The sequence below is a fragment of the Leucoraja erinacea genome, chromosome 28 (genome assembly GCF_028641065.1).
Source record: "Leucoraja erinacea ecotype New England chromosome 28, Leri_hhj_1, whole genome shotgun sequence".
Taxonomy (NCBI): domain Eukaryota; kingdom Metazoa; phylum Chordata; class Chondrichthyes; order Rajiformes; family Rajidae; genus Leucoraja; species Leucoraja erinaceus.
The window spans coordinates 9961033-9976633 of NC_073404.1; the positions used below are offsets into that span (position 1 = coordinate 9961033).

General features: G+C 41.2%; 1 protein-coding gene across 1 annotated transcript in view; it reads left to right on the top strand.

Annotated features, from left to right (window-relative positions):
- LOC129710450 (clathrin heavy chain 1-like) overlaps positions 1 to 15601 on the top strand; it is a 76435-nt gene that overhangs the window by 31457 nt on the left and 29377 nt on the right. The window contains exons 4-13 of the mRNA XM_055657405.1: positions 239 to 400; positions 1271 to 1384; positions 3239 to 3412; positions 7684 to 7881; positions 9100 to 9300; positions 10235 to 10387; positions 11208 to 11330; positions 12829 to 12966; positions 14116 to 14280; positions 14426 to 14606. Of these exons, the coding sequence (XP_055513380.1) occupies positions 239 to 400; positions 1271 to 1384; positions 3239 to 3412; positions 7684 to 7881; positions 9100 to 9300; positions 10235 to 10387; positions 11208 to 11330; positions 12829 to 12966; positions 14116 to 14280; positions 14426 to 14606 (1609 nt within the window). The remainder of the gene's footprint in view (positions 1 to 238; positions 401 to 1270; positions 1385 to 3238; positions 3413 to 7683; positions 7882 to 9099; positions 9301 to 10234; positions 10388 to 11207; positions 11331 to 12828; positions 12967 to 14115; positions 14281 to 14425; positions 14607 to 15601) is intronic.

Below are 15601 nucleotides of genomic sequence, written 5' to 3' on the forward strand. Positions count from 1 at the left end.
AGGCAGAATAAGGAAAAAAGTGTTAGAACAAGTTGTTGTCATGATATAATTGTAAATGCACAAGTGTCTTTTTTGTAAAATAGTTGTATACTTCTGCACAATAGTATATATGGCTTTCCGTTGATTACATTTGTTTGACTCTGAGTCATGTTGCCTTTATGCGCATTTTAGTGTCCATTTTTGTTTTGGGGGTAGAACCAAAGTTGTTAATTTGTGTTCTTTTTTTTTAAAATAATAGCAAAACCGTGTAGTGGGTGCAATGCAGCTGTACTCCCTGGATAGGAAAGTATCTCAGCCAATCGAAGGACATGCAGCAGCTTTTGCACAGTTCAAAATGGAAGGCAATGCAGAGGAGTCGACTTTGTTCTGCTTTGCTGTAAGAGGTCAGGCTGGAGGGAAGGTGAGTCCATTGCGTGAAGTAGCACGGTATAGCTTTGCCTTGCTGAGCAATTGCTGCCTTAATTTCAGTGCTTTGACAGGAACCTATCCTTGTTTAAGGATGCTGGGAAGAAATTTATTAGGAGCTCTGAACTAATTTTGTTCCCACCCCCTGCCCCCATGGTTGGCAAACCATACAGGCAGTTTTTGTTTTCTATGGGGTGGGAGTGTAATACTTGAATTCTTGGCAGTGCAGGCTCTCCTGACCCTGCAACTGAGCCTTTTTACCTCCACGTTTCTGTTGCTTGCAACTTTACATGGATTGATCTTTTAGACTAAAACAAGCTACAAGCTTGTCATTAGTACATGAGGAAATATGGTTCTAACAATTTTGGTTGTCAACTTCAAACCAAACTGCTGGAGGAACTCAGAGGGTCAGGTGGCATATGTGAAGGCAAAGGGATAGTTGACACTTTGGGTTGACCCTGCATTAGGGCATGGCATTTGCCCAGCTCACTGAGTTTTTGTCTACAGTTAATCTGCTGAGTTCCTCTATTTTTCAATCCTTTGGATTCTATCATTGACTGTCTGCGTCTGAACGATCTCAAAACTTGCCTGGTACCTTTGGCAGTTCCATCAAATGGCACATTAATGAAGGCTTAAACTTTCTGGTCTGCATAGATCAATATCTCCTATTTGATTAGAGATTGTCCAACTGGCAATTCAAATATTTGACTCTGTCTGCCAGGAATCTCGCTAGAATAGGTGTAAATGTACAGGAATAATGCTGCTGTCCAAAATGTTTTAGTTTATTATTCAATGGATTTATTTATTTACGATGCTTAATTGTCTATTACCTGGGAATGCTTTAATATAATTTGCTTCTTTGTAGCTGCACATCATTGAAGTTGGTACCCCTCCGACAGGGAATCAGCCTTTTGCCAAGAAGGCAGTGGATGTCTTTTTCCCACCAGAAGCACAGAATGACTTTCCTGTTGCGATGCAGGTATGTTTAAACTGTTTTACTTGAGGTTGCAGTAGTGATCCTTTGAGGACAATTGATTGGCAAGCTGAGGGGAAGCCTGATAGAAGTATACAGAATTGAGGCATTGAACGGGCAGACGGTCAGAATCTTTTTCCCAGGGTGGGAATGTCAAAGTCTGACGGGTATGGCTTTAAGGTGACAGGCAAAGGAGACGTGGGGCAATTTGTATTATTTAAAAAGTTGGTGCCAGGGTTGGTGGTGGAGGCAGATACAATAGTAGCATTTAATAGGCTTTTAGACAGGCACATGGGTATGCAAGAATGGAGGAATATAGATCATGTGAAAGGTAAAGGAGATTAGTTTTGTGGGCTGAAGGAATTGTTCCTGTGTAGTATCAACATTTTGGACTGGTAAACTATCCAGACCAGTGAATATTTAATGGCAAAGTCTTAACAGGTTTGTGGACTGTTGCACACTTGTGTATTGGCTTACAGTAATTCAATATCAAGTGGTACTTGCATGTTAATAAAATGTAGTTGTTAACCAAGGGAGAGCCCTTAGTCTGTCGGGTTTATGCACCGGTCAAGTTTGTGCACCAGTAATCCATCTAATCCCACTCCTCTGGCCTCTCCACAATACCACAAATTATTTCCTCTTGGATAGTTCTGACTCCCAGTTATCATGATAGTGCATGCTGGCCAAACAAATCGCCATTTAAAAAAAATTGCTGTTTATTTAAAATTGCCTTCTGAATCCAAAACTTGGCTGACGTAGTAAATTACATAACAGCAGAAAAGTCCTTGATGGAATCCCAGGAATTTTGCTCTGCCGCAAGTTCGGAGCGAAAAAAGCCCCACGGTGAATTTTTCATCAAATGCACTCTGTCCACCAAGGCCTGCTGGATCTCTCGGCCGCTAACCATTCTAACTCGCTTTCCCATTCCCATACTGTCTTTTTTGTTATGTTTTCTGTAGGAGCATCTCAGACAGGACTGGCACAACGTCTTCAGCTTCCCAGTATTGAATGTACTTGATCATGCCCCAGAGATTTTTCTACTTTCACATGTTTTATGGTGTCCAGTACTTATGATGTAGACCTCTACTGTAATGCAGTGTATCCCCAAGTCATTCCAATATATGTTCCCCAGTAAAACAAAGAGGAATATTCATTGTGGTCCTTTCCCATCTCCTGCAGCTCCACGCAGATGTTCACTTCACTTAAGTCCTGCACTTTTCCTTTAGAATTGCTGAGTCATCTTCTCAAAGTGTCAGTGTGTAACCATATGCTGTTATCACATGCCCTTTTGCCCTGTGTCCTAACGGTTGTGGAGTAAACTAAAACAATGTTAATGATTGAAGTCTCATTCTCCATGCATTGGACTGTTAAATATTGCACAGTGATCAGGGGTTGATGTTGGTTTGTGGAGACTAGTTTCACGGTTGCAACTTTTTAAATTCCTGGTCTGGCTTGGTTTCATGATTGCATTTTTTGTTTACTGTATCTGAATTGATCACTCAGCCTATCCATTATTTCATTCCACAAAAAGTCTTGCAATAAAAAAATTGCTGTTTAGAATATAGTCTTAACATTGCAAGTGTACCGATCTAACTGTACACACATATTTGAACACATCAATCCTCTACTTTTGTTTCATGCATAATACTTGGTGCACAATAGGCCATATTAATCAGCATAGACCTCTATGATAGTGCGTTATCAATGATTTGAAGGTGTTGTATGCAGCATCCAAGCTATGCTAGTAGCAGGTTACTGAAGAAGAACAATAGGATTCTAAAGGCAACAGGTACCAAAGCTAATGCATTCAATCTTTAATTCGCATGCAAAATGAAATTAACACTATCTTTTTATTTCAAGATAAGTGTGAAACATGATGTTGTCTTCCTGATCACTAAATATGGATACATCCACTTGTATGATTTGGAGACTGGTACCTGCATCTACATGAACAGGATTAGTGGCGAGACCATCTTCGTTACAGCAGGACATGACGCTACTGCTGGAATAATTGGAGTAAACAGGAAGGGCCAGGTATGTGGTGGTTGAACAAAGTTGTAAGTTTTCGTTACTTTGAACCAGAGTTCAAAGTTATTACATGCCAACTTGAGTTTTGTGCAAGTATTTCTTAAGGAGCAAATGGATGATCTGGTGACTATTTCTATTTTGGAGAAATGGTTGTTCTATACAACTTGAGGAATTTTGGGCAACTCTCTTTGAATCTATGATCTGCACAGTGTTGGCCCATTGAGTTTTTTAGCAACTGAATTGGCAGAAGTTGTTATATTTGGCAGCATAGAAATTAGCCCTTTAGCCAACAGAGACCATGCTGCATCCATTACCCATTCACACTAGCTCTTTGTTATCCTACTTTCTCATCCTCTCCCAACAAAATTGGGGCAATTTAGAGGTGAATTGATTTATGGACCTGAAAGTCTTTGGGATGTGGTAGGAAAAAGGATCACCCAGAGGAAACCCTTATAGTCACAGGGAGAATGTGGAAACTCCACACTGAGGCAAGAATCAAACCTCTGTCTCTGGCGCTGTGGACAACAGTCTTTCCAGCTGAACTGTGGGTTTTAGAAGTGTAAAATGTATGAGTACCACATGGTCATTACCGTTTTTCTTAATTCTGCTAATTTAGCAGAGATTATAAATTGATTTTGTCCTGGTGTCCCTTTGGATCTACACTTCCCCTTCAAGCCTGGCATTGGCTTCTAAATGTTTGATGGCACATTCCTCAGTCCCTCATCTGCTGATTTAACATTGGTCAGTTCAGAGCCGTTTGCAGTTAAATACTGAATGGATCCCCCTACACCTATAATCCCTTTGATGCTGAAACTGTTCAGCTCCTCTGCCTGTAGCTATTTAATACATCTGCTACTGACTGTTCCAATACTCAGCGGGTCAGGCATCATCCGTAGACAACATGAATAAGTGATGTTTTGGGTCGGGGCCTTTCTTCAGACTTTTTTTTTAAACGATGGTTATTGCCTGGCTTAACTTGTTTAAACTTCCTACATTTGAAGTGTGCAAATATCGCTAAATCAAAATAAACATGAACAGCAATTGAGCAAACCATGAAGGTGTGTATTCTTTAGGCCAAACTAAGCAAGGCATGGCTGGAACAATATCGGCATTTGAATTGCACAAACATGCTTGAGGATAAGAACATGAAAGCACTAGTTAGACTAGACTAATGGATAATCTTTATATAAAATTAAAAAAAAAATTGTTTAACTTGCAAACTTGACAAAAAATACCTTAATCTTAACTGGAGACATGGGAACGAGGTGGTATTTCCCACTACCATGTGACCTGAATCCTGAGGTTTTCAAAGAGATTACTCTGCTAATTTGCATTTAATCTACACAATCGACTTAAAGACCATCTACTCTTCATGATACACTTGTTTGTGTTAACTGGAGAACAGATGTATTTTGCTGCTTGGTGTCTGTTGTTGCCGCTATCACATGCTGCCTGCGGTTTATTCCCACAAGGACACCTTAGAAATGCAGGAATATAATCTAAATATGATGAAGCAGAAGAAGGTCACTGCCACTCGTCTCCTCCACAAGATCATGGTTGATCTTAACAACACTATCTCAACACTTGATTCCATACCCTGAAATCTATCGACATGTTTGAGCATTGAGCTTCGTGGCTGTAATATTTGAGCCTGTTCTAACCTCCATCAGCAAGTGTGAAAAATAAACATTATCTAGATGCGCTGGGACACATCCTCAGTGATGTGACCTGGGATCATCGGGTGTTTCAGGTCTCACAACATCAGATACCCTCGCCCAGGCGACCCAGCCGGGGTTGATCAGGCCCCGACTTGCATCCCAGCAGCAACCGCCCACGGATCAGCCATCTTAATAACTCCTCTGCAGGGGTTGGGAGACTCTAGTGAGTGGAGGGACAGGGCTCTGTGGGGTGAGTCCTGGCCGGGCTCCTCGTGGGTCTCACCAGGTTCAAGGCCTGTGCGCTGTACCTCTTTCTCCTTCTCCGAGCCTTTCATTCTCGCCTAATGGATTTTTAGGCCATGGTGGTTCATTAGGCCTTTCCGTACCTTTATTGGGTGTCTTTTTCACGAAAGACAGACTGGGGTGCTAACCCAGCCTGTCCTGGGTGCCAAATGAAGTCTGCATTAAAATGAATGGTTCAAAAAAACATTTCAAAATTTCCACTCTGTGGCACAAGGGCAAGGTCAGAAACGGCATTGGCAATATTTATGTTTGGTACTTAAATTTTCCATATTTAAAATCCTGCATTTAGTGTAAACTTGATATGTTTGTCCTTACAGAGTAACTAATTCTGCCTGTTGTGCAAGGACCTCAAATGGACTAAGATTAGTTTCCTGCTGGTAGATTACCTTTTACTTGAACCACACTGCATTTTCGTGATCTATAGGAAGCTCTGAAATGAGGCTTGCATTTCTGAATGCAATTTTGCTTTGTAAACTTAAATTATGCAAATGATTACTATGGCAACTTTCCCATCCAATACCAAGCAAATGAATAGGCTGATTGGATATTATGAAATGGAGAATATATCATGTTGCACTGGTCAACCTAGTTCATTCGGATCTTGAGAATAAACCACATGAACGGGTGAAATCTTACTGTCTGATTTTTAACAACTGTTAAATTGATGCACCAATTGCACCAGCTCACGGGTTGGTTAACTTTATCATTCTACTCTCAATTCCTTGGTCTCTGCTGCATCTGTTCCAAAGATGAAACTTTCCATTCTAGGAAATCTGAGATGTCCTCTTTAGTAAATGTGGTTTCCCTGCTGCCAGAAATGGATCTATCACCTGCGTCTCCTGTCTCCCTTAGTTCTTTTATCACTCCTCCTCTCCCCCCCCCCCCCCCTCCCCCCCCACAGACGGAACAAGGATGGACGTTTCTTGGTATTCACCTTTCTCCCCACCAGCCTCCGTATCCACACATTAACCTCTGACGTTTCTGTCACCTCCAATGTGATCCCACCTCCAGTCGCGTCTTCCCATCTCCACCCCATTCCGCCTACCACAGAAACTGATCCCTCTGCAAATCCTTGCTTCACTCATCCCTTCCCATGCAAACCACCCTCTCCCCAGGTACTTTTCCCTTCAACTACAGGAGATGTAACACCTGTCATTGTACCACCTCCCTCGCCTCCATCCAGGGATTGCAGCAGTCCTTCCAGGGGAAACCCTGGTAAATGTGTCCCAGAAATCCATGTGTACTATCCTATTCAATAAAGATTGCCAGATGGGTTTCCGGATATTGGGCTAAACGCTAAATGCAATTTCAACAGATAGCTGTTAACTGTAGATTTGATTTGGTTGCTATAAGGGACCAACCAGAATGAGGGTAAACATTTTGTTGCTGACTACTTACAATCTATGTATGGAAATTTAAAGCCTATGCCACCTACTTGTAAGTTACTTTTGAATTTGGATTGATGCGATGCCTCCCATGCGAACTTATTTCAAGGAGAAAAAAAAACGAATTTTGTCTTCTCTAAGATGAGAGTCGGTTTCTTTTGGCAATTGAAAGTGATCTTGCATTTAAATTGCATTCAATATGTCTGCACAGCTTGCCATTTAGTGAAAGCTCTTTTCATTAAAAGTTGGATGCAAAACAATGGATTCACTTTTAAAACTAAGCAGATTACTGGAAAGGGTGCAATAAAGATTTGAGAATATTGCCATGACTGAGAGATTGAGTTGTAAGGAGAAACTGGATGGGCAGAATTTTTGGCCTTGGAATGTAGAAGCATGAGGGGTAACCTTGGTGCAGAAACTCATGAGGGCCATAGATTGAAAGTTTATCCCTGGGGATAGTTTTTTCAGAGTATATGGAGAGAGTTTCCAGAGGAGGCGATAGAGGTCAGTGCAATTAAAATATGTGAAAGACACTTGGACAGGGGCATTGGTAGAGGTTTGAGCCAGATGCAGGCAAGTGGGACTTGCTCGATTAGACTATTTGGTTAGTATGATGTGTAGGAAGGAACTGCAGTGCTGGTTTGCACCGGAGATTGACACAAAATACTGGAGTAACTCGTGGGACAGGCAGCATCTCTGGATAGAAGGAATAGGTGAGGTTTTGGGCTGAGACCCTTCTTCAGACTGAGAGGTTGGCATGATGTGTTGAGCTGAAGGGCCTGCATCTTTGCTGTTTAACTGACTGTATGACATTGCTCATGTATGGATTGTCCTAAAGACAACCTTGGTATTCATGAAATTGATTTTGCTTTTTTCAGCACTGTTTCTCCTGGACAAAATAAAAAAAACAACATATTTTTGTCTTTTGCAGGTGTTGTCGGTTTGTGTTGAAGAGGAGAACATCATCCCTTACATTACGAATGTGTTGCAGAATCCTGACCTTGCCCTGCGCATGGCTGTGCGCAATAACCTGGCTGGAGCAGAGGAACTATTCGCTCGGAAATTCAATGCTCTCTTTGCTCAGGGAAACTATTCCGAAGCAGCAAAAATAGCTGCAAATGCTCCAAAGGTAATGTACCATTTAGCTTCCCTCTTTTGGAGGGGAGAGGGTAAAAGGGAGGTAAATGACGAGTTGCGTTGAATCATTTATTGTAAGTCTTTTTTTTAAATTGTACCACAGGTCACTTTCTACCCTATAAAATTAAGGATTTAACTCTATTTTAACAGTAGACATTTGGCAGTGAAGAAAGCTAATGGCATGTTGGCCTTCCTTGCAAGAGGATTTTAGTTTAGGAGCAAGGAGGTCCTACTGCAGTTGTACAGGGCCCTTGTGAGACAGCACCTGGAGAATGTGTGCAATTTTGGTCTCCTAATTTGAGGAAGGACATTATTGCTATTGAGGGAGTGCAGCATCGGTTCACCAGGTTAATTCCCAGTATGGCGGGACTGACATATGATGAAAGAATGGGTCGACTGGGTTTGTTTGCATTCACTGGAATTTAGAAGGATGAGAGGGGACCATAGAATAGAAACATATAAAATTCTTAAAGGATTGGACAGGCTAGATGCTGGAAAAATGTTCCTGATGTTGGGAGTCCAGAACCAGGGGTCACAATTTAAGAAAAAGGGGTAGGCCATTTAGGACTGAGATGAGGAAAAAATGTTGCACCCAGTGAGTTGTGACTGTGGAATTCTCTGCCACATAAGGCAGTGGAGGCCAATTCACTGGATGTTTTCATGAGAGAGTTAGATTTAGCTCATAGGGCTAAAGGAATTAAGGGGGGGGGGGGGGGGGGGGGGGGGGGGGAAGCAGGAACGAGGTACTGATTTTAGATACGATACGATAAAACGTTATTCATCCTTGGAGGGAAATTGATCTGCCAGGATGATCAGCCATGATTGTATTGAATGGCCTATTCCTGCACCTATTTTTCTATATTTCAATGTTTCCATGACATTTGTGGAATGTTATTTGCATTTATGCTATCTGCATTCTTCATCACCCACTGAGCTAAATTTAGGAGCAAGTTTAGTTATAATCAAGTGGTCATGTTGGAATTTTGAGGAACTCAATGTGTCAGATTGTGGAGGGAATGGACTGATTACCTTCTTCAGACTGAAGGTTCCTGACGTGAAACATTGTTCATTCTCTGCGCAGGTACTGCCTGAACCTGCTAAATTCCTCCAGCACTGATTTTGATTGAGATTTCCATAGTGGCTGAAGTCTTTAAGTGTTTAATTCATGTTTACTTTGATCTGTCACTTTGCTTTTTGTTTCTTGAAACAGGGTATCTTGCGCACTCCAGACACAATCAGGCGCTTTCAGAGTGTACCGGCCCAACCAGGACAAACTTCGCCCCTGCTTCAGTACTTTGGGATTCTGCTTGATCAAGGGCAGCTGAACAAATTTGAGTCTTTGGAACTTTGCCGGCCAGTGTTGCAGCAAGGCCGTAAGCAGTTGCTTGAGAAGTGGCTGAAGGAGGATAAGGTAATGCCTGCATAACAGATGGCATTCTAATTTCATTTCAGTCAATAGTCCTTGTGCACAGCATGCATCTTGATGCGATGGCATTGTGTAATGTCCTTGTGCACAAAGTAAATTAGTAGGAATCTTGGCAGATAAAATGAATCTAATTGCTTGCACCAAGATGCAGGTCACTGATTTTGTTTACTAGTACTTCTGGTTAACCTACGGGAAGGAATGAACAAACAACATTAGAACAGTACAGCACAGGAATAGGCTCTTATGCCCACAGTATTTGTGTGTAACATGCCAAGTTAAACTAATCGCCTCTGCCTGCATGTGATCCATAATCCCTCCATTCCCTGTATATCCATGTGGCCTATCTTAGTTAAATACCAATTTTGTATCTGCCTCCCTCCACCACTACCCCTGGCAGTGGATTCCAGGCACCCATCACTGTCTATATATTAAAAACACAAACTTGTCCCGCACATCTTCTTTAAAATGTATCCTCAAACTCTGTCCCTTGAGTCAATTCCAATTTCTTCCATTTCCTAAATTGAAGTTGATTTTTGAGTGAGTTTAACTGTTCTAATAAGCATTTTGCATCCCCACACAGTTTTCCTGTACTTGAATTGAAAATTAGTTCCTAGTTAACTTGAGCTATCCATTGTGACCTTGTTTTCCTGCTGTGCCGAGTGACTGATCCGACTTTATATCTCACAATGCTACAAGTAGGGAGAGCGAAAACATGGCATCTTTTCAATGGTTTAGTTGGTCCACTTGATGATTGAACTTAGTTTATTGGCTTGGATAACTTGGAATCTTGAGGTACAGAGTGTTTAACATCCTTCCACTTGCTTTAAATGTGCTGAGCACCAGCTTGATAAATTAGGCTTCAAAAGTTGTTTTGCTATAATAAACATAATTATACTTTAACTTTTCTTTGTTCTTGTAGCTGGAATGCTCAGAGGAACTTGGAGATATTGTGAAGTCTGTGGACCCCACACTGGCACTGAGTGTCTACTTGAGAGCGAACGTCCCCAATAAGGTGATCCAGTGTTTTGCTGAAACCGGTCAATTCCAGAAGATTGTGCTCTATGCCAAGAAGGTACGTTTCAGTGAAAATGTAATGTGGCGATTTGCTTGTTGTTTTGTGGTTGGACTTGCTGTGCAGTTCCTTTTAGAGCATATTATATCTGCCTTTCAACTTTGGAAAAGCTTGTAAGGAGTTTTCTGGGCACCGAGCGATTTTTGTTCCTTGAAGTCTTCAATTGAGGGAGTTTAATTGGATCGGGTCTGTTTCATTTCCCTTGGTGCGGGCAAAGAAAAAGTGTCTCTACTCGAAGCGTCACCCGTTCCTTCTCTCCAGAGATGCTGCCTGTCCTGCTGAGTTACTCCAGCATTTTGTGTCTACCTTTACTTCTCTTGGTTTTGCTTATGTGGGATGCTTCGTTTGATGCTGCCTTAAAATTATGCGTTTACCTCCACACCTCTCCGTCCACTTAATTGTTGATTTCTTTGGTTTTAACATGTGCACACTAGATAGGTTTTCGGCACTACCCTGAAATTTAACATTAAACCATCTAACACTATTTCATATACTTCATCTCATGGCAATGACCTGTATGGTGTCTACCTGTGGCAAGAACTTGTTTATTTAACAAATTAAAGTTTTGGGTCTACATTAATTGGGAGGATTTGGCTGCAGCTGATGTGAAATTTAGTGTATTAGCATGATTTGGCTGCAGCTAATGAGAAATTTGGTGTGTTAACATGAACCAACAAAGTAAATCTATACTTTAACCACTCCTTTTTTTTTCAATTGAGGACATTTAAGTATTAAATTGTAATGTCAAATCTACTTTGATTGCAGCAAGAATGTATTTTTCAAAAAACATTTTGCTCAAATTTCCATTGTCTATTCCAAGGTTGGATACTCACCGGACTGGATCTTTCTGCTGAGAAATGTGATGAGGGTTGGGCCTGATCAGGGACTTCAGTTTGCTCAAATGTTGGTTCAGGATGAAGAGCCTCTTGCTGACATCACTCAGGTAAGAATTTGATTCTTCTCTTTGACTGAATATAAGACTCTAGATTTTTTATTTTGAATACTTGTGCATTATAACTTGTAGCACTGAATAGCCTTGTACTGAAACTTTTGCAGACTACAATTCAAATTATCTGTTAAATTACTGGGATTGGGTTAGTTTATTGTCATGGACACCAGTGTGCAATGCAATTCCACTAAGAACAGAATCTCCCCCTGTTCATTCGAAGGTTTCTAGTTGGATGATCCCTGATTTTAGTCAGAATGTGTTTGTCAAACCATTTGATGAAACTGGTACTCATTCACATTGGATACATTGGGTGTATCAGCTGGTAGCGCTGCTGCCTCACAGTGCCAGAGACATGGGTTCAGTCTTGATTTCTGGTACTTTCTGTGTGGAGTTTGCACATTCTCCATGTGCCCGCGTGGGTTTCCTCTGGGAGCTCTGGTTTCCTCCCATATCCGAAAGACCTGCATTTGTTAGATAATTGGCTTCTGCAAAGTGCCCCTCGTGTGTTGGAAGTGGGTTGAGAAAGTGGAATAACACAGAAATAGTGTGAACGGATGATTGATGCTTGGTGTGGACTTGGTGGGTGAAGGATCTATTTCCATGCTGTATCTTTTGATCTATCAAACATTCTCCAATCCACTAACTTGGGACAACAGGAATTTTATCACCTGCCGGATTTGGTTTGGAAACAAATTCCATTGCCGTTGTATTGTCAAGTGACTTTAGGTAAGGGAGCTCTTTCGGTCTGGAGGTTATTTATTATACAATCAGTTTCAAGCATAATGGAGTACTGACATTGATTCATGGCCCAATATGAACTAAAGATTTTGGTAAACTTATGGCAAGTGCCACAGTTCCATTCCTTTTGAATGTAAAGTGGAATGTGAAATTTAACTAGCCAGGATTAATTTTAGTGATTTGAGTTCTGTTGAAGGTGAAATAAAACTTGCCTAGTTTCCGGAAATTATTAACTCCAATAGTTCTTGGGGCTGGAGATGTATTTATGGTATGTGGCAATTGAATATAATGTTAACTTGAAATTCCACACTCAATCTTGGTTAAAGCATGATAATGTCTGAAATATACTGCGTGCAAAGATGTAATATTTGGTAACTCGAGCATTTTTTTTGTGTGGATGATCAATGGGCTGGGAATTTATAATGGGTGGCTTTCAAACCTTTTGTTGGGAATTACTTTGGTTTGCCCAGCACTTCCACAGGCTGGTGATGTGGTTCTAAATTTGCATGATTCACTTCATTTGGAAAAGTTGAAATAATCTGCGCCAATCTCCTAGTAGCAAGTACCCCATTAGGATCTTGTCATTTCATTTAATGGTTTGATTTTCTTTAGTCAGTTGAAAATCATTTCCAATGTGCACCTTTGATTGATTTACCCTCTATTGCAAGGTTGGTTAAATAACTGCATGCATTATTCTATAGTGCTTTGGAGGAGAAGAGAAAATAATGCACAATTTCTAACTATCTCGTTGCAGATTGTGGACGTGTTCATGGAATACAACCTGATCCAGCAGTGCACATCGTTCCTGCTTGATGCGCTCAAGAATAACCGTCCATCAGAAGGCCCCCTGCAGACCCGCCTCCTGGAAATGAACCTTATGCATGCTCCTCAGGTACATGTTTAGCTATTGAAGTGCTTGCTCCATGCCCCTGGGGCAGTGTGCAATGACCTTGAGGACTGATGTTTGCCAGGCACCACCAAGCCCTGCCTGAGATGTAGGATTTGGTACTGTATCTGCCTTGCTCAATTGGTGCAGGTTCTATGGGTACCCCTTCTGTATCGAACAGCATCGGGGAGAAGAGCTACAGTTGCTTTCTTGGGTCGAGGACCTGCCTAAACTGGGAAAATATTAACACAAATGTTGTGGTGAGGGTGGATCAGGGGAATGCACAAGGTGAGTGCAGGGACCAGTCTTCAGATGACACTTCTATACCTGCAGTAAGCATCAACGTGAAATTGTATTATGGTGCAGTCACATCTCTGCAAGTGGAATGGTTGTCTGACATTAAATTCAGTAGCTCTTTGGGCTGTGGCACAACAACGTGGAAGGTGAGGTGCTGTTCCTTGAGTTCTGATCTCATGAAAGGAGGCCAAACACGAACCGATTAGAGTGAGTTTGTGATCCAGTGATGTGTTTCTAGAAGCATTAACTGGTCTTTTTTAAAAGCTTAGATTCTATCTAAATCATTCTCTGATACCTAAGAATAATTTGCATAATTTCTCCTATCTCCCCATGTTCGTCTGGAAATGGGAATGCAGCAATTTTACTATGTCTTCCTAATGCTGACCTGTTCACTTCAGATGGGAGGGGCAGTCAAAGCAAAGTGCCTTTGGCTGACTCATCCACCCTCTAGTGGCTGTTTGGGTTAATACCATTTGAATTATCTGCCAGGTTGTTGCATTGAATGTGGTATTGCCTCAGTATCACTTCAGATGGCGTGTTTAAATATGAAGGAGTGACTCTAGTGTTCAATATGTCCAGCATTTTTTTCATTTGGCACCTGTCATATGGATGCTTTGACTCACTCGCAGATGTCTTGCTAATCTTGTGATTTCGCTCGTAGGCGTTGGCATATGTACAATTGATGTCTCAGTATCCGATTCCTGACAATCTAAATGCCTGACCTTTCTTTCATCCAGAATGAAGTGGGATTGTGTACAAGTAAAATTCTGGCACATTGTCATAGAGCTTTATTTTCCCATGCCCCAAAAGCTCAAGCCTGTGTGCACTCTTTATCATTTGCTTGTCTTTGCTTTGCAGGTAGCAGATGCTATTCTTGGAAATCAGATGTTCACTCACTATGATCGTGCGCACATTGCTCAGCTTTGTGAGAAGGCTGGACTGTTGCAAAGGGCTCTGGAACATTATACAGATCTCTATGATATCAAGCGTGCTGTTGTCCACACCCACCTCCTCAATCCTGAGGTCAGTAATTTCAACCATTTTGTTTTTGGGATGTGGGTTTGGAAACTGAGGGATAATCTAAGTATTTTAAAATGCCAACACGGCTAAATTACATGTTGCAAACCTGTAAAATTACAACTTTGACATTACTATAAACTTCCCACAGTGGCTTGTCAATTACTTCGGCTCTCTGTCCGTTGAGGATTCTGTTGAATGCCTGCGTGCCATGCTGTCTGCTAACATCCGTCAAAATCTGCAGATCTGTGTGCAAGTTGCCTCCAAATACCATGAGCAACTAGGCACACAGCAACTGATCGAACTATTTGAGTCTTTCAAGAGCTTTGAAGGTAGATGCTAAAATTTCTATAGAACTATCACGGGTGGAGATTTGGGCCATGAATTAGTAGTATTAAATTCCAGCTGTCGGAAGTGAGATTTTATCTAACTGAATACTGCAATTCACAGTCAGGGTGTCTCTTGTAAATTCTTGATTTGACACGTCTAATTAGCAGTTAAAGAATAAATATCACAGCCTATGCAATCAAGCTTCACAATATTCCTTCATTCCTATGTGAGGAAGGGTCTCCTGCAATTTCTTTAACAATTAGTTCCTTCATTGCTATCCTCAAATGCAGTACCCCTGCTGCTTTCTAATTAAGACAGTTGCCTCCAAGCTTTTCTGGTCAATTTGCAATGCTCCTGCTTGCTTCTGTGCATCCAATCTTTGCTTGCTCTTGGGTTCAAGTTTGTGTTTATTGTCACTTAGTGTACTAATTTGATTTCTACTAGCATAACCTGACCCCATAACTTGGTGTACACTCTGTATCCTGTCACTTTGACTAAATTAATACGCAACGTTGCTCTCCAACTTGATCCTGACTGCAACCTCTACTGCTCTATCGTTTCTTAACTTGATGTAAGTGTATCTTTTTTGCCTTAACAATTCAAATAATTTGCCTATCATGTTCATCCATCAGTCTTGTCTTTGATCTATATTGGTTGCAATTGGCTGTTAAATCGTGAAATGCTGCATCTCGTTATTTTCTCATTAGAAATCAAAATCTACATTTGTTTGCACAGCTCTGCCCTGTTCCCTGCCCTTGTAAACGTGAGCTTAAACTTCTTAAAATGCTTCATGCAACCTTTGCCGGTCAGTCTATCTGCCTTAAGGAGATTAATGAGCACATTGAATTGTCAGAGTCAAGTTAAGGCAGATAGCTGATTTCTTAGTTCTATTTAGCTGATGTAGCAGCTGAGTAGTAGGTAGATCCACATGTACTAATGTTGCAAATACTTTCTTTGGATTTGAAAAAGTTTGATTGCTTGGAAATAAGTGGTGTCT